This window comes from Hemiscyllium ocellatum, chromosome 24, assembly GCF_020745735.1.
Source record: "Hemiscyllium ocellatum isolate sHemOce1 chromosome 24, sHemOce1.pat.X.cur, whole genome shotgun sequence".
NCBI lineage: Eukaryota > Metazoa > Chordata > Chondrichthyes > Orectolobiformes > Hemiscylliidae > Hemiscyllium > Hemiscyllium ocellatum.
In genome coordinates, this window is record NC_083424.1 from 34,150,604 (window position 1) to 34,170,095 (window position 19,492).

General features: G+C 41.4%; 1 protein-coding gene across 1 annotated transcript in view; it reads left to right on the forward strand.

Annotated features, from left to right (window-relative positions):
• Positions 1-19,492, forward strand: part of nipsnap1 (nipsnap homolog 1 (C. elegans)) — a 40,848-nt gene that overhangs the window by 20,166 nt on the left and 1,190 nt on the right. Inside the window, exons 5-9 of the mRNA XM_060844013.1 lie at positions 2,096-2,166; positions 4,365-4,505; positions 5,505-5,536; positions 15,673-15,767; positions 16,834-16,917. Coding sequence (XP_060699996.1) covers positions 2,096-2,166; positions 4,365-4,505; positions 5,505-5,536; positions 15,673-15,767; positions 16,834-16,917 — 423 coding nt within the window. The remainder of the gene's footprint in view (positions 1-2,095; positions 2,167-4,364; positions 4,506-5,504; positions 5,537-15,672; positions 15,768-16,833; positions 16,918-19,492) is intronic.

Here is a 19,492-nt window from a genome sequence, read left to right on the forward strand (position 1 = left end):
TTTTTCGTTAATGGTGACTCCCAGGCTGTAGATGGTGAGGAATTAACTGATGCTAATACTGTTGAACATGAAGAGGAGATATTTATATTGTCCTTTCTTGGTGAAGATTACTATCTGGCACTTTTTGGATGTGAACGTGATTTGCCACTGTCAGCCCAAGTTTAGGTGTTGTCTATGTCTGGCTTTGTGCCAATGCAGCATGCTCCATTATCTCAAGAGATGTAATTGGTATTGAACATTACTCAATCATTGGCAAGTACCCCTCACTTATGACGTTATGATGGAGAGAAAGTCATTGATAAAATGGCTGAAAATAGTTGAATCTATAGCATTGTTGTGAGGAACTCCTGCAATAATGGATACTGTCTCTTGCACTCATTGAACCAGGGTTGGTCTGCTGATGGAAGTGCGAAGTTATGAGGTTACAATTTCTGTTTGAGTTCAGTTCAAAGACCATAAGACATAAGAGCAGAAATTAGGCCATTTAGCCCATCATATGTGCTCTGCTATCCAACCATGGCTAATAAGTTTCTCAACCCCATTCTCCCACCCTGATCCCATGATACTCAAGAACCTTATCTGTCCCGGTCTTAAATATACACAATGACCTGGCCTCCACAGCCTTCTGTAGCAATGTGGCACACTGTTGGTTATGACCTGTAGTATCTAAAACACGCCCAATTTTGAACAGCCAGCTCTGTTTTGAATATATTCCATTTAGCACAAAAGTCACACGATGGCTTGTGTCCTCAGTGTGAAGTCTCTGAGGTCTGTGCTTACTAGGCTATACCTGGAATGAACAGGTTAGCCTTTCCTCATAAAGCAGACAGGCTGGGCTTGTATCCTCTGGAGTTTAGAAGTGTCGGAGGTTACTTAATTGAAGTATATAAATCCCTGGGGGGACTTGATGAGTGAAGGTCAAAAGGATTTTTCCCGTTTTGGGAAAATCATTTAAAACAGCTGATGCAAAAAATTCTCTCAGAAGGTATAAGTCTTTGGAATTTCCTTTCTGAAAATATTAAATATTTTTAAGGCAGGTTTGGATTGATTCTTGATTGCTAAGAGGTGAAAGATTATGGGGAATAAATAGGAATGTAGAGTTGAGGTTAACATCAGACCAACCATGATCTGTTGGAATAGTGGAGCAGGACCTGGAGGCCTACTCTTGTTCCTTGTACATTTGTGCACTGACTATTACCTCCAGTGCTGACATGAGGTGTGTAGCAGCAAAAGGGAGCTTCCTGAGGACAAAGTTGAGTAGATTTTCCCCTTGTATTAGTTGTCTCTCCAACTGCCATTGGGTCTGTCTGTAAATATGGTCTTCAGGGCACAGTCAGCAGTTGTGCTACTGAGTCCCAATTGGTGATGGATGTGAAGTCCCCACACACAACACATTCACTGCCCTTGCCACCCTTATAACTTCTTTGAAGTGGCGTTCAACATAGGTGAGTACTGATTCATCAGCTGAGGAAGGAAATAGCTGAGAATTCACAGGCGGTTTCAACACCAGAGCTTTACCTAATATCATAAGAGACCATCAGGTGGAGTAGTCAATGTAGAGGACTCCCAAGGTCATTCCCTCCAGGCTATATAACAGCTTGCTACCATCTCTAATGGATCTATCCTGCTGATGAGCTAAGGTGGACAGGGTATTTATTAGGAGAGCCAGGATTCTGGGACATTAGTTTAAGGTAAAATGTGGTGAGTATGACTGTGTCAGGCTGTTCTTTCACTGGGCTGTCATAAAAGGCATGGTGAACCAGGTTTTTATGACAGTCTAGCCATTTCATGATCCCCATTATGAATATAAATTGTTTTATTCCAACTGTATTTAATTAATAGAATTTAAATTCCCTAGCTGCTACGGTGGGATTTGAACTCAGTTCTCCACATGGGTAGTCCAGACCTCTGGATTACTAACACAGTGACATGAGCAGTCTGCTACTCTGCCTCAGCAAAATTCATTGTTGTGAAGGAAGTCCTCAAAATGCCCGTGGCATATAATTTATTACTAAGTATTACCAATTTTTTTCTTTCATACTGTAACACCTTTTTTTTGTGTACACGGCAAATTTGTCATTTTTATTTTGCACAGTGCATTTGTGGCGGTTTTCTGGTGGTTATCCTGCTTTGACAGATGCTATGGAGAAGCTATTACAGAATAAGGTAATAGATGAAAGCCAATCCCTAAGTCATCCAGCCTCAGACAGTTAAATTTAGTTTCATTTTACACAGCCAACATTAGTCTGTACACGTGCTTATATTTTTCTACTCAGTGGTGTATAATTGAGCATCTGGGTATTTGGAAGAAGATTAGGTTCAGACAAATATACTTATGCTAATGTGACCTGTGTTTTGTATATCTTCTATAACTGTAAGATATAAGATTATATAATGTAAAGGTTAGAAATGACTGCCGCTTTTAAACAAATTTCAGACAACCAGACATCACTGCTGCTGAGGACAGCTTTATCCTCCTGAACCTCACTGCATCAATTGATACAAGTGAGAACTCCATTGCCCTCCATCATTTCATCTTCATGATTGTTCTCAGCTTGCTTCCCAGTGCCCTGCTCTAATGCAGAAGGCATATCTGCTTCTGGTCTACAATGGCTTCTCCTCAGGCATGTCCAATGTTTCGCTTTTGGCCACAATTCGTCCTATACATGCTGCCCATTTGTGATGACATCCATTACATATGGGGTCAGTCACCATTTGTATATTGACCATCAACTCTATTTCTGTATTACTATCCTTAATTCCATCAGTGTGCTGTCCAACTGCTGTAGCATATTCAGTCATGAATGAACTTTCCATTGCTAAATACCAAAACATTGGAGGGCACTTAAGGTCTTTGGTTTCATTGCTCTCTTTGACTGATCACTCGGGCTTCATTATTGACAGTTGTTTTATTCTTACCTGAACTTCAAACTCCACATCTCAACCATCAAGATTTGTTGATTGCTATCCCCTCTTCACCATCCACCACACTTACTCCTCCCCTGACCCCCATCTCGCCACTACCCTCTCCTCAGCTGTTATTCATCAGTAAAATTCTCATCTGTAAAATCCATCTGTATTAGACTGAACCATTCCAATACTATCCCAGGAAATCTTGATCTCCTTATGTGCACTTGTCCTTCACAACTTCCATTTGATCGCCCCAACACTCAAATCCATTCCCTCATTCAGGTTTTTTTGTCCGTGACCTTATCCTTCCCATCCTCTGGAATCCTGCTTAAGTGCCAGCACAGGCCTGATGATTATCTGAAACATTATTCTGGATTCTATAGAAACGTCATCTCACCCCTTACCTCACCAGCCCTCCTCAAACCCTGACGGCTGTCGTGCAGTGATTTATTACAGGGTGTAGCATTAATTGTTTTAAGGCTGGTCTTCCACAGCTTTTTCACAAGGAAGTCCTGCCTTAGAGCATTGCTCACCCCATTTGGATTGGTCGACAGCTCTGTAGTCACACCAGCGGCAACTGGGAGCAGTGGCCACTACCGGGAGTGCAAGCATCCCATTTTTGAAGCGTCCAGAGAGCCTGGAATTGGACATCCTGCCTGTCACGGGTCTACCTTGCCTCCTCCCCCTCCCATTGTGACTAAAATATCCAATCAGTGGCGAGATGCGGCCTTTAAATAGCAGTGAATGCACTACTAGTGGCCTCAATGGGTCTAAAAGCAGATGGGCCGCCCAGCACCTTCCCCACACCCCAAGAAACGTCAGATAGGTTGGGTAGGTGGTAGAAGTCGTCTGCCTGCATTTACAAACCAGCCAGTGCACTGGTGTATAATTATCCCATTGTTCCTCTCCAGCCACTTTGGCCTTAACACCACGATACTTTTCCTAAAACTCGGCTGTCTTGTTGCCTCCCTCAAAACTCCACAGATACCCCGTTCTCTGATCAGCTTGCCTAATTTGGCTACTATCCCTGCCTGCCATTATCCCAGAGGACTGCTCTCACATTAGAGAGAGAGAAATGGCTGGCAGCGGTTTAACCTGAGGGTCACCACATCTCTGGTTAGTAGTGAGGTTGACCATGTGGGATCTGCATGGTTACATTAGCCGGTGCCAGGATTGAACTCATGCTGTAGGTATCACTGTGCATCGCAAACCAGCCATCCAGCCACTCGCACCACCTGATGTCTCATTTCACTTCACTGGTCTGCTTTGGGATGTTTTGTTAAGTTGGAAATGCTACTTAAATAAATACAAGTTGCTGTTATGTAAAACTACTGTTTTATTTTTATCAATTTATTGGTAGTTTTGAGATTGTCTCTCACATAATTCCCATTTAATCCCACTGATTATTAGTGTCCAGTTTTATGACTTTGGATGATTGTTTCCATATATTCCAGGAATATTTGGAATATCGAAAGGAGAGGAGCAAGATGTTGTTGTCTCGTAAAAACCAGTTGCTCTTGGAATTCAGTTTTTGGAATGAACCATTACCAAGACCGGGACCTAATATTTATGAACTCAGGACATATTACTTAAAGGTAGATCACTCTAAGAGAGAATGTACTGTTCCATATCTGGTTAATATTAGCACTGGATTTAAAGCAAACGGAATGGATAGCTGTAGAGAACTATTACAGAGAACTGTCATATTCTGTGCCTGGGAATTTCCTGAATGTCCTGTCACCAACCAATTATAATAAACTACCTGAAAATGAAACAATATCCTTCGACTGAAATTTTACTTCATAGAACACATTGTGGTGCAATTTACGTGACATTTCCACAAATACAGTTGTATTTTGTTAGAGGTGCACCACTAAACTGTAAATTTGAGATGGGATTTCAGTCGGGTTATGGAGCTAAGTTGGCTACTTCCCTTTAAAGCAATATTTGCTTTCTCCATCTCAATCTGTATCTAATAACACACACATCTGGATGTTAGTCCCCGCCTGCCTCACTACGACACTGACTTGGGGCGCTTTTTTGTCCCATTTTTGTTTGAGAAGCAGTAACTCTGCACTCAGTCTCTCCCACTGGAAGAAATCAGCACGTGGGGAACTTGGAAACACTTTCTCCTGATCACTCTCTCATGTCACAGGTTTTAAAAGGTGAATCAGAAATGCTGCAGCATTTTAACAAGAAATCTTAGTGATAGGGTTTAGGAGGGTGAAGGGGAAGTATTTTTAACAACGAACCATTACTTCATTTTGAAACTGCGAAAAGGAGAACGTACGATACTTGCATAACAACCTTGTGTATTTTGAGCATTGATACGCTTGTATGTACAAAGCAAACCATCAAAAAAACAGTATTTATTAGGAGTTTGACAAGCTTAATGTATGTGCTAATTCTTAGCTGTAAATTTCAGTGATACCTTTCTAATTTATGAGTTTGGAGCAAATAGATTTTACTTTTATTACTAGAACGCAGTACATTAGTTGTTTAAAATGATTAAAGTGATTTACTTTATTCTAGCAACAGCCAGTTGTTCAGTGAATCTAATGTGAACTATGATTTATTTTTCCCTTTTTTTTTAGCCAGGGACCATGATTGAATGGGGTAACAACTGGTAAGTGACTGTTTGCTCTATTAAACTTGAATGAATTGTAAGTGTTATTTGACATTATTGGAATATGGGAGGTATGCATGAAATTTGACAAATCTAATTGCAACACCAGCAACTTGTTCCAAACTGATGCAAAAGTGAGTCATAGGCCTGAACAATCAGTTTGGTAGCATTGAAAATTGGAACATTTTTCAGTTCATCAAAATGATTTGTAAACAGGTGAACATAGAATAGAACATAGATCATTACAGTGTAGTATAGGCCCTTCGGCCCTCAATGTCGTGCTGACCTATGGGACCAATTATGGAAGCTAACCTACACTATTCCATTCTTGTCCAATGACCATTTAAATGCCCTTAAAGTTGGCAAGTCTACTGGTGCAAGCAGTGTATTCCATGCACCTACTTCTCTGAGTAAAAAAACTACCTTTGACATCTCTCCTATATCTATCACCCCTCAATTTAAAGCTAGGTCCCTTTGTGCTAGCCATCACCTTCCAAGAAAAAAGGCTCTTACTGTCCACCCTATCTTAAGTCTCAGTGAAGGCGCCTTTGAAGGCGCCTTCTTCGCTATAACAAAAACAGCCTCAAGTCCCTTAGCCTTTCCTCGTAAGATCTTGCCCTCCCCACCCCGCCCCGCACCCCTCCCCCCCCCCCCCCCCCCCCCCCCCCCCCCCCCCCCCCACCGTACCAGGCAACACCATGTAAATCTCCTCTGAACCCTTTCTAAAGCTTCCACATCCTTCCTATAATGCAGTGACCAGAACTGTACGCAATACTGCAAATGTGGCCACACCAGAGTTTTTAACAACTGGAGCATGATCTCATGGTTCAAAAACTCAATCCCTATACCAATAAAAGCTAACACCCTGTGGTCATTGAAGATTGTGAAAATTAATTCTTGAAACGATGGTGTTACTGCAAAGGTCAACATTTCTTACTTGTCCTTTACTACGCTTAAGAAAGTGATCATGACACACCTTCTGGGACAGCTGTGATCACTCGAGGTACAGCTATGCTGATGTTAAATAAGATATTTCAGGATTTTGATCGAGCAACAATGAAGAAATGACAACAGGATTCCAATTCAGGATATTGTGTGACTTGGAGAGGATTTGGTAATATTCCCATGCACCCAGTGTCCTTCCCACTGTAGGTGGTAGAGGTTAGAGGTTTGGAAGGAGCAGTCAAAGCTGTCTTGGTGGGTTCTACCTTGCATCTTGAATATGATTCACACTCCTCTATAGTTTAGCACTGGTAGAATGGTGTGAATGATAAAGTTGGAGTACAAAACAAAATGCTGGACACCCAATTCTAAATATGGGAGCCAGGTTATCCTGGATAGTGTTGAGCTTCTTGAGTTCTGTCTGAACCACACTCTTCTACACAAGTAGGAAATATTTGAGATCACAGCAGACTTAGGCTTTTGTGGTTGGTAGTGTTAGGGAGTGAGTTACTTGCTGCAAAATTCCCACCCTTTGGCCTGTTTGGGCCACAGTATTTATAGAGCTGGTCCGGTTAAGTTCTTGGCAATCATAACTTTCAGAATATTCATGATCAGTGGATTCCACAATAGCAATGCTGTTGAATACCATTATTGGGTGGTTAAATTCTCTCTTGTTTTGAGGTGATCATTGCCTGCCACTTGTGTGACACAAATGTTAGGTGTCACTAATCAGCCCAAGTCTGAATATGGTTCAACTCTGTCTGTATGTGGGCATGGTTTATGAATTAATCACAAAAGAGAACATTGCAATCTAGAGCTAACATCTCCATTCATGATGGAGAGAAGATCACCAATGAAGCACCCAACGATTGTTGAGGGGCCAAAGGTGCTATTGTGAGGAACTCCTGGAACTGGGAAGATTAGCCTCCAGCAACCACAAGTTCAATGTATTTATGCAGTCAATGGAAAGCAGACCCCAAGAACATTCCCCAATACTAGAACTCTTTACCACACTTGGCCAAATACTGTATTGATGTCAAGGACTTGCAGCCTACCTGTAAAATTCAACCTCTTCATCAATGTCTTCATCAACGCAATGATGTGATCTGGAGCAAGTGGCCCTGGTGAAACCCAATCAGAATATCGGTGAGTTATTGCAACTTGGTAAAATTTATGACAACACCAAGCATCATTTTGCTGATGATTGAGAGGAGACTGGATGGGATGGTATTTCCTCTGCTTTTTATGGACAGGGCATGTGTGGACAACTTTCCACATTGTCAGATGGAGCCAATGTTGTAACTGCGCTGGAATCGCTTGTTTAGGGGTGTGTCCAGTTTTGAAATACAAGTCTTCAACCAGAACTTTTTCAAACTTACAGCTTTTGCTGTATCCAGTGCCCTCAGTCGTTTCTTGATATCCCATAGGGTGACTTGAATTGATTGTAAGCTAGTATTGATGAACATCCGTTGAGCATTTCTGGATGAAGATGATTGCAAACGAATATTTCAACACAGTTTCAATTGTAAATGAATAAGCAAACATAGTCGTCTTATCCTTTGAACTCATGCTGTTGGCATTGCCAGCATTGACGTTAGGAATATTTGAGGAACCTCTTCCTCCAATTAGTTGTTTGATTCTCCACAACCATCCTCCTCTGGATGAGCATGGACTGCTGAGCTTTGGTCTGATTGGGATCACTTTATACAGAGCTATTGCTACTCGTGCAGTCCTGTGTTGTAGTTTCAACAAAGTGTTGCCCCATTATAAAATATGCCTGGTGCTGTTATTGCCATGCTCCTCTATGCTCCTTGTCACATCAAGGTTCATCCTCTGGCTTAAGAGTAGTCATAAAAGAAGACTATGCCAGGTTATACGGTGATAGGTTGTGTGGAATACAGTTCTAATCATTGGTCTGTAGTACCTTTTAAGTTTATTTCACTTAGTGTGGTGGTACTGTTACAGAGGGGGTTGGTTAACTCAGTTGGCTGGATGGCTGGTTTGCGATGTTGAGTCATGCCAACAACATGCATCCAATTCCTACACTGGCTGAGGTTACCATGAAAGACTCTCCTTCTCAATCTCACTCCCTGCCCAAGGCTTGGTGACTCCCAGGTTAAACCATCACCAGCCATCTTTCTCAAATGAGAGAGCAGCCATATGGTTGTTAGGACTATGGAGGCTTTACTGTTACACAATGCAATGTGAGGTATGCTCAGTGTAAGGATTTCTACAAGGATTGTGCACCGGTTCATTATTTTCAGTAATTTCACAGATGGTTGCTTCTGGATCAGATAGATTGGTGAAGGTGATGTTAAGCAGGACTTTCTCTCATTTTGGTTCTGTCATCACATTTCGTTGGCCTATCCTGGGTCCTTGCTCATAGAGTCATAGAGTATAGCATGGACAATGGAATTGAGAAGGATTAGGGGTCTGTCACTGAAACTTACAAAATACTGAGAGGCTTGGATAGCGTGGACATAGAGAAGATGTTTCTGCTGGTAGGAGAGACTAGGACTCAAGGACACACAGTCAGAGTGAAGGGATATCCTTCTGGAATTGAGGTGACGAGGAATTTCTCCAGAGGGTGGTGAGTGTGTGGAACTCTCTGCCACAGAGGGCTGTAGAGGCCAAGTAATTGAATGTATTTAAGATTGATTGGTTCTTGATTAGTAACGAGAACAAATGTTCCAGGGAGAAGGCAGATGAATGGTGTTGAGAGACATATCAGCCGTGATCAAATGGCAGCGCAGATTCAATAGGCTGAGTGGCCTAATTCTTTTCCTATTTCTCTGATCTCGTATGTCTTCAGCAAAAGACAGTAGTGTTGCTGCTGAGCTATTCTTAATTAGTAACATTGAGATGTACCAACCAGAGGACCTTTTGGGCCCAAATAGTGTTCAAAATGGATGAGCTATGATTCACCAGCTGAATGAAGGGTTTCTTTGCCCATGAGAATTCATAGGATTTAGGGTATAGTCCAACAGGTTTATTTGGAAGCACTAGCTTTCGGAACGCTACTCCTTCATCAGTTCTCCCATATAAACCTGTTGAACTATAACCTGATGTTGTGTGAATTTTAACTTTGTACGCCCCAGTCCAACACCAGCATCTCCAAATTAGGATTTAGGTTTCAATATTGAAGCTACACAGGGTAATTCCTTCCTTGGTGGTAGACCACTGTGCTAACATCAGTGCCAACAGACGTTGCCATGGCAAGTGTGAGAGGAATTAGGCTTCTGGCTGAAATATAATTCTGAATGTATGACTGTGTTAGGTTATTCCGTGACTAATTTGTGGGACAGCCCACCTAACTTTGCCCCATTTCCCCAGCTGTTATTGAGGTTTATATTGTAGGACTGACTTGGTGGAGGAGAATATTCCTTTGATGTGATCAATGCTTGCATCAAGACCAGCTGTTCCATTCATTTTTTATTTTAAATTAAATTGTTTGATAGTATTATGACACACTTCCAAGGCATGTGGGACTTGAACCCAGACCTGCTGACCCAAAGGTAGGGACACCAGCACTGCTTCCCATACAGCTTTATTCTTACTAGACTTTCTGTGATTGTTTTATATAATAGACTGATATGCTCAGCTATTTCAGCGGCCAGTTAAGGTTTATCTGCATTACTCTAGATATAGAGTCATGTGTAGGCCAGACTAGATGGGGATGGCAATCTTTCTTCCCTGAAGGACATGAGGGAATCACATGATATTTTCTGACAATCCAGCAGACTTGTGGTCACTGGGCTGAATCTTGTGAAGGTGACTAGGTCTCGGCTGCCAACAGAATAGCTCGCAGGAGCTCCATGCTGCATTTTTGTCACTCAGACAAGTCACAGTGACTGGCCTTTTCCAGTATGAAGGGTAGGGGGTGTATGTCTCTCTGCCATGAATTCCATTAAACTGTCGCATGGGCAAGGAGCTGGTGGCTGCTGCTGGTACAGCACCAACCCAAATCCGAGGATCAGCATTGGATCTCAGGCCAGAGGCGAGTGGTGATGGGAGGCATGGGGAGGTTGGCAGCAAGGGTGGGTGTCTCTCAGTAAAACCCTTCCTCATACCAGGCCCTTCAATCAGGTATAAATCCTGACTGGCGAGATCCACTGCTCACCACTAGTTTATTAACAGCGATAGCAAGATGAAGTCCATAATTAGGCCTTAAAGACACTTTAAGGTCTCAGGTGGCTAGTGGGCCTGGAAGGCCATCTATGAGTATTCCTGTCCCAGGACTTATTTGGGATGGAAGTGGGAAGGTAGCAGAATCACTACCTGCCTACCTTCCTGCCATCAAAACTATCACAGGGCACAAAATTCCATCCAGAATTACTGACATTAGCATTTATTTCAGATTTAGTTGTTAACATTTTAAGTTACAACCTCCAGATGCCATCTTGGAATTGGAATTTAAGTTTCCTACCATTGTCCATTTCTCTGCCAGCAACATAACCATTATCCCTGGGTTTGTCTGCGGGTAATCTCCCCAGTCTATCAATCCTTTCAGCATGTCTGTCAAATTTAAAGCTGCTTTCAGTCAGTGTTACTCAGTTTCTTACAGTTGTTTGAAGTTACACTGGTGCGCTGCAGTTCTTAAATCAGTTTTTGAAACATTGAAAGAGGAAAGTCTTGAAGGGCAAGGAAATTCTGTACATTTTCACTTCAGTTTTCAAATGATGAAATCTCTGATCTTAATTGTATGAATGCCATTTTTATTATCCCACTATAACCTATTGAAAAATGTGTAAATTCATTAAACAGATCCTAATTGTATATCTCCAAATGACAGAAGAACAGAAATAGACCCATTTAGCTCACCAGGTCTGCAGAGCCGTTTCAGTGAGTCCATGGCTGATCTGATCAACTGTTCACTTTCCTGTCTTTTCCCATAATCCTTGACTCCTCTACTGATTAAAAATCTGTTTATCTCTGCCTCGAATATATTTAACAATCCATCCCAGACAGCCCTCAGTAGTAAAGGATTCCACTGATTCACTATCCCTGAGAGAAGAAACTCATCGCCATCTCGATCTTACACATGTGACCCCATTCCCTGAGATTTTGCCCTGTGTCCCACACTCTCTTTCAGGGGAAACCTTTTTTGCATCGATCCTGTCAAGGCCTCTAAGTATCGTGTATGTTTCATTTCTCGTTCTTTCAAATTCCAATGAGTACAGGCCCAAACTGCTCACCCCCTCCTCCATAAGACAGTCCCTCCTGCAAAAGAATGCATTGCTTCATGCATTTTAATCCTATAACACTATGGATTATGTACATACATACATATACGTAATTTTTGTGAATAGGCTCAGCACATATTCTATGGCTATAAGGAAAAAAATTGAACCACGCCATGTAAGTTAATTTTCAGTGAACTTGAGGAGTAAGCAAGGCTTGGAACACGAAATGCCTCTTTACGCAATATTTCATACAACGTGTAGAGACTGGAAATCTTTGTTACTCAAATACTGTTTCGTATCTCTTATAAAGACCAATCATTTCCTTTTCCTGGAATTAGAGGACTTCCAATGGTCATATTAAATTCATAGATTCATTATGAATCAATTACACTGAACCTCTGCCCCTCAGCCACACCAAGTAAATAAATAAATTTCTTTTTGTTGTTGTTTCCTCATAACTGTTTCCGTTCGTGGGCACAATGCAAAGAGCCTTTTGCATTATATCCTCACAGAGTTTGATTTGAAACAGTGGGGCTGAAGTTCCAGAAGGAATTCCATCAGTTTCTTGCCAGAATTCCAGCAGGATCCAGGTGTGTTTCTGAAGAAACATGTCATGTGTTTGCTGCTGGGTGAATAGACAGATAATCCCCAGATATTCTTCCTTTATCTGTGTGGGTTTCCTCCGGGTGCTCTGGTTTCTTCCCACAGTCCGGTGATGTGCAGGTTAAGTGGAATGGCCCAGAGTGCCTAGGGATGTGTAGATTGGGTGGATTAGTCATAGGAAATACAGGATTACAGGGATAGGATGGTCTGGCTGGGACCACTGAATGGCCTGCTCCCACACTGTAGGGATTCTGTGTTGCCTGAAGTTTTCTCATCGCCAAAAGTGGAACAAATGATCTGTCAAGTCGAAAACCTATTTCAGAATGCTGTTTTCCAACTAGTGGAGGACACTTGCTGAATGCCAAAGTCACAGCGGCTGATTTATTGAACAAATCAGAACATCAACTGAGTCAGTGGCTTTCTTTGAGCTGGCTTGTGAGTCTGTTTAAAATTCCAAGTCATGCTAGAAAGCAACGCACGTACTGTCTACAGTCCCATTTGTCAACTTCCCTGACTGAGTTCAAGAGTCGAAGGGAAAGGGAGCAAAGCAGCTGTAGCTGAATGAAACACAGCAAGCTGCTGCCTGGATTGTTCAGCTCAGACAGGTCTTTCTATTTGCACGGTGCTGCAGAGATTGAGCTAGGCCAAAGTCCAGTCCTGAAGTGAAAGGTCACTTTGGGAGTGTCTCTATTTTAAATTCTCTGTGAAGCTTAAATTCCTGTTCATGTTTATAAATGAGTCAGCTGCCAAAACGATGGAAACAAAAGCCACAAAAATTCTAAACCTGTCTGGCCTGCCTGTAACCGCATTACTCCATAGCTATTGGAACAATCATATCAGGCAAGGCCTTGGTAACAACCAATGAGGTCGTGCAAACAATTGTATAAATAGTCACGTGACAAAAGCTGGCTAATGAGATTGTGTAACTGTTACTGTTTGTACAGTCATGTGATCAGTATTACCTAATGAGATTTATAGAAAAAGACATAAGTTAATTATTTTGGTTTGATAATATTCAACGTTCTCAGTTGTTGAGGCTGTTCATTGTAATATGTTCACCCACTCATTAATCAATCTCCAGGTGTCTGTGAATTATTTAGAGGACTCATTTAAAATTGCACGCTGACTCACTTGTTATGATGTTCAGGCTCATGTGAAACTGAAGATCTCTCTCCGAGAATAGCAGAAAACTTTTTTTCCCTAAGCCCCTCAAAATCTATCTTGAAACCTTCTTCTGAAATGGCATTTCTGTGCCTTCAAATTTTCCTTTGAATCCCTCCAACCCAGTTGTGGAACATTTGGCAATATACTTGTACTAATTCTGAAGAAGGATCACTGGATTCGAAATGTTAACTCTTGTTTCTCTCTCCGTGGGTGCTGCCAGGGATGCTGAGTTTTCTTCAGCAATTTCTGTTTTTGTTTTAGATTTCCAGCATCTGCAATTCTTTGATTTGTACTTGTATTAATTGCCTGGATGAGTGCCACAATCAGGAAGCTGAACACTGTCCATTCAAAGCAGCCTGCTAGAACCTATCCACCGTCCTAAAACATTCACGCTTCACCATGCATCATGACAGCTCTGGTCCAAAAGGTTGTTTTGACCTTTACAACTGAGAGGGACAAGGGCAACAGACAAGTGAAAACAGCTCCACCTACAGGTTCCCTTCCAAGTCACAGTGTCCTGGATATGGAGTTATATTGCCTTTCTGCAAATGTGTTGCTGGTCAAAGCACAGCAGGCCAGGCAGCATCTCAGGAATAGAGAATTCGACGTTTCGAGCATAAGCCCTTCATCAGGAATAAGAGAGAGTAGCCAAGCAGGCTAAGATAAAAGGTAGGGAGGAGGGACTAGGGGGAGGGGCGATGGAGGTGGGATAGGTGGAAGGAGGTCAAGGTGAGGGTGATATTTGTCATGGGATCAGAATCCTGAAGCCTCCTTGCTAACAGTGCTGTGGGAATACTGGAACCGCATGGACTGCAGCAGTTCAAGATGGTTGCTCTTGACCACATCCTCAAGAGCCACTAGGGATGTTCACCAACAACCGTGAATGAATATTAACAAAATTAAATTTTAAATGCTCAATCACATATAATTTCTTTCCCCTCTTTGCTTTGCTATCCCTCTTCCTCCCTTAACCAAAACCAGGGCCTCCACAAGCCAGTTCTTCAACAACTTAAAAATGAAGCAGGAAAAGATGATTCAGCATATCAGTCCCTGTTCTTTTAATAACATCAGCCTCCTATTTCACCATCCACTTTGAATCTCATTTGTGATTTAGTATCTCATGTAACATGAGTCCAGAAATATTGTGGTATTTCTTCTTTCCATTTAAATTTATGTTCACCAACCTTCCTTCCCCAGCTTAGTTTGAAATGCTCATTTTTTACCCAGTACATCACCCTGTAGAATCCCACTGGAAATAGCCTCTAGTCACAAAACCACCCATTGACCATAATCCTCTTGTTTCCTGACACTGGCCAATTTTGGATTTAACATGCCACTTTCCCTTGGATCTCATAAATCTATAATTCTCAGCTGCCATGTGCGACATTGTTAAAATCCATGCTGATGGGTTTGGTTTGATCTTCTCTCATGTTTCATCCTAGCCCATCCTTTATGCATTTGACATATTGTTTGTCTCTGCACTCTTTCCAATATTTATATATGATTTTTGCAACAAGATGGCCAGTTCTAAATACTGCTGCAAATGTGGTTTTACTAGTGCATGTCTTTCACTGGCACAATCTCTGGAAACGTTGTTCTCTACTGCCTGGCTGTATATTTAGTTGTTCATTAGTTGTCATTTTGTCCAAACACTGACATTATTCATTTGCAATTCCTTTCTAAATCATAATTTTTTTTTGCACTAGAGCAGGAAGAGATTGTAGATGGGAAATGACATGAGCACATTATGAATAAAGTGTAATTGGAAATAATTAATAAGAAACACATCATCCCCTTTCCTTCACAATATGATATGTCAACAATCATTTTGTAGAAACATAGAAAATAAGATTAGGAGTAGCCATTCAGCCCTTCGAGTCTGCTTAGCCATTCAATATAATTATGGCTGATTGCCCGATTCCCACTTTGTCCCCTTGCCCTTTGATCCCTTTCGCCACAAGAGCTGTATCTAACATCATCTTGAAAACATTCAGTGTCGTGGCCTCAACAGCTTTCTGTGACACAGAATTTGACAAATTCACCACTCTCTTGGTGAAATAAATTTCTCTTCCTCTCAGTTCGAAATGCTTTACCCTGTATCCATAGACTGTGAGCCCTGGCTCGAGATTCACTACCATCAGGAAATCCTTCCTGCATTTACTTTGTCTCATACCTGACCAGGACGATAGATAATGCAACTTTTAGTTGTTTTTGAAACTATTTAAATTTTCTGACTGTCCTCAGGGCCCGAGCAATTCGATTCCGTCAGGAAAACAATGAAGCTGTCGGTGGATTCTTTTCACTGGTTGGTGACCTTTACGTGGTGCATCACCTTTGGGGTAAGTTAAATAAAATGATGTTTCTCAAAAATCTTTGTGAATTTGGGGTAGGTTTTAAATTGGCCACCCCAGCACATAACTTGGAGTTGTGGATCAGTTGAAAAAACATCAAATTGTTTTTAACACTGGAGCAATAAATTGAAAACGGTATCCATCCATGTGGGAAACAGTTTCATAATGGATTGTTATGGCTCTGATTGAATCAGATATTTAATTTCTCAAACTTCTTTCAAGAAATGAATATCGTGGGCGGCACGGTGGCACAGTGGTTAGCACTGCTGCCTCACAGCACCTGAGACCTGGGTCCAATTCCCAACTCAGGTGACTGACTGTGTGTGGAGTTTGCACGTTCTCCCCGTGTCTGCGTGGGTTTCCTCCGGGTGCTCCGGTTTCCTCCCACAGTCCAAAGATGTGCGGATCAGGTGAATTGGCCATGCTAAATTGCCCGTAGTGTTAGGTAAGGGATAAATGTAGGGGTATGGGTGGGTTTCGCTTCGGCGGGTCGGTGTGGACTTGTTGGGCCGAAGGGCCTGTTTCCACACTGTAAGTCTAATCTAATCTAATGACCCTAGTTTGTGCAATTATTGATTTTAACTGTTTGGATTGTAGAGAATTATCTTTGTCACACAAGCTGACTTTAATTATTAAAGTATTATATGATTTATTGACATGATAGAATTCACAAGGCTTTATTTGTTCATTGCTAAGCCTTGGAAAGTTGGAATAAATTCATAGAATAGCTTCCTTCTGTGGTATATAATTTATCATATTGTGTCTTTCCTTCTCGGGAATATATCCAATTTTCTTTTGAAAGTTAATAATAAACCTACATCCAACAGCATTTTAGTTGGTGCATTTCCTGTGTTATGAATTTGCCTTATTAAAACAAAATGTGTTCTTATTTCCCTCTGGTTCTTTTAGTAATAAACTTAAATGTGCATCTTCTGTTTACCAACATCTGATGAAAATAGGTTCTCCTTCCTTAGCCAACCAACACCAATCAGAATTGACAAGTAATAAAAATGCTTTATTTTATTTTTCCTTTTATGTCCCCAATCAACTCTAGCTTACAAAGACCTTGCATCCAGACAGGAAACACGGGATGCAGCCTGGCAAAAGTCCGGATGGGATGAGTGTGTCTATTATACAGGTAACCCACAGACTATCTACTAAGCACTGAGAATTTCCACAATAAACACAAAAACAATCGCAAGTCTCAATAAAGTGGCAGCAGATCTTTTAATAAGATGAAGATGAAACAGCGGAGATAAAAGAAGTCCATTGAGATATCATATTTTAAAAGTCAAAAGCTTGCTTTCAATTAAGCACCTTATATTTAAAATCTATTCCCGCAGCATACACTTACTGTTAAATACATGTCTATAACTCTGACAGCCAGAATCAGAAACACATTTACAATATATGCTATGTTTCTAGCTATGCTGCTGTATATTGTTGCCCTATATAATCTGGTACAATACTTTCAAATAGGACAATCTGCTTTTTTCTTGTAAGATTGCCTGGGTGGAGGAGGGATAATTGCAGCATTTCTGTGGAATTTCTATTCTAATGGTGCTTCATGCTAATTAAATAATGCACTAAACTAAGCAATGATGGACAACAGTTCTGCTCCAGTATAAATGTGCAGTAAAGTTACTCTTGGATAAAGGTCTCATCAGGATTCATCTAAGCCATTGCTATGATTCATGTTTTTTGTCCTCAATGACATTTCATTCTGGATACAAAACAACAACTAGAAAGAAAAGATTTTGAATTCAGTCACAAGATGTCCTGACTAAGCTAACATTTATTACCCATCCCTAATTTCCCTTGAGGTGATGATGTCTTCTTTAGGATATGGATATCTACAGTGTTACTAGAAAGGGAGTATTAGGATTGTGACTGTAAATGAGGCAGCATGGTGGCTCAGTGGTTAGCACTGCTTCCTCACAGCGCTCAGGTTCAATTCCACTGTTGGGCGAATTTGTGGAGTTTGCATGTTCTCCCAGTGTATGTGTGGGTTTCCTCCCACAGTCCAAAGATGTGCAGGTTAGGGTGGATTGGCAATGCTAAGTTGCCCCTAATGTCCAGGGATGTGCAGACCAGGTGGGTTAGCCATGGTAAATTCAAGATTAGAAGGATAGGGTGAGTAGGATACTGTTCAGTGGGTCAGGGTGGACTCGATGGAATAAATAACTTGCTTCCACACTGTAGGAATTTTGTGATTCTATGAACAACAAAGAAATAGAGGAATGGGGAATATACCATCACTCACCTGTTTTGTACCTTGTAGATGATGGACAGACTTTGCAAAGTCAGGAAGTGAGTTACTTGCGTGCGGGATTCTGATGCCCCTGACAGTATTTATGTGGCTGGTCCAGCTCAGTTTCTAGTTAATGTTTGGTAAGAAACAGGATGTTGAAAGTGAGGGATCCAGCAATGATAATGCCATTGAACGTCAAGGACACTACCCTGACCACCTCCAAGGATGGAGGTGATTGACTTCCACAACCATAACCATCATCCTTTGTTTTATGTATGACTCAAGACAACTGTCTTCCTCCCGACTTCAGTCTTATTGATCCTTACATATGAAATCTTGCTGACATACACTAACTAGGAGAAAGTGAGGACTGCAGATGCTGGAGATCAGAGCTGAAAATGTGTTGCTGGAAAAGCGCAGCAGATCAGGCAATATCCAAGGAGCAGGAGAATCGACATTTCAGCCATGAGCCCTTCTTCAGGAATGACATATACTAACTCTCAAGGTCCTGTTCCATGAATCAAGCAAGTTTTATCTTTCTGTTTAAAGCCTACCTTGACATGTCTTCAGTATTTGCCCTTATGTCCAATCATTCCAGCCTTGACCCTCTTCCTCTGACTCCATTCTCTTGTGCCTTTCCTCCTTCCATTGGCACACCTTCCTTTGCCTAGGCCTCATATTTTCGAATTCTTCCTACTTCCGTTTACTTTAAAGTCCTGGAAGAAAACAACATATCTGTAACAGCGAGTACAATTACAGCATTTGAAATGCATCTGGATGTGCATATGAACAGGACTGGTTTAGAGGGAGATTGGTCACATGCTGACAAATGGGACTAGGTCAGACAGGGATGTCTGGTCAGCAATGATAAGTAGGACTCAAGGGTCTGTGTCCATGCTGTATGACTCTAGAAAGTATCTTGACAATACTCGAAAGCAAATGATCGATGCCAGGTCAAAGGAGGCAGTATTAGGAGTGATAACCTGCCAATAGTTTCAGTTTTAATGAAGAGGGTCTTAAAGGAGAAGAATTTTAGGGCAAGAATTCCAGAGCTTGTGGCCTGGATGCCTGAAGTTAAATGGTGGTGTGAAGGGAAGATTGAGACTTCAGACTTGTTCTGTTGGAGGAGGACACAGACGAAGGGAATGGAGAGGGCATGGAGGAATTTGAATTGAGGGTGGAAACTTTAAATTTGAGGCATTGAGGCACCTGGAACCAAAGTAGGCCAAACAAAACTCATGACTTTGACCACGTTTTTGGTCACCATTCTTGGATTTTGTCTATTGGTTCATTATTTAATCTTCTTCCTTACAACTCTATGAAGCACATTAGGATAATTTTCCATGTTAGAAAACCAACATAAATGCAAGTTATTGGTGTTATTAACTGATGCGTTTTGTGATGACAAGCAAAGTGAACCTATTTATCCATGATTAAAGTCTTAACGTAAATTATACAAGAG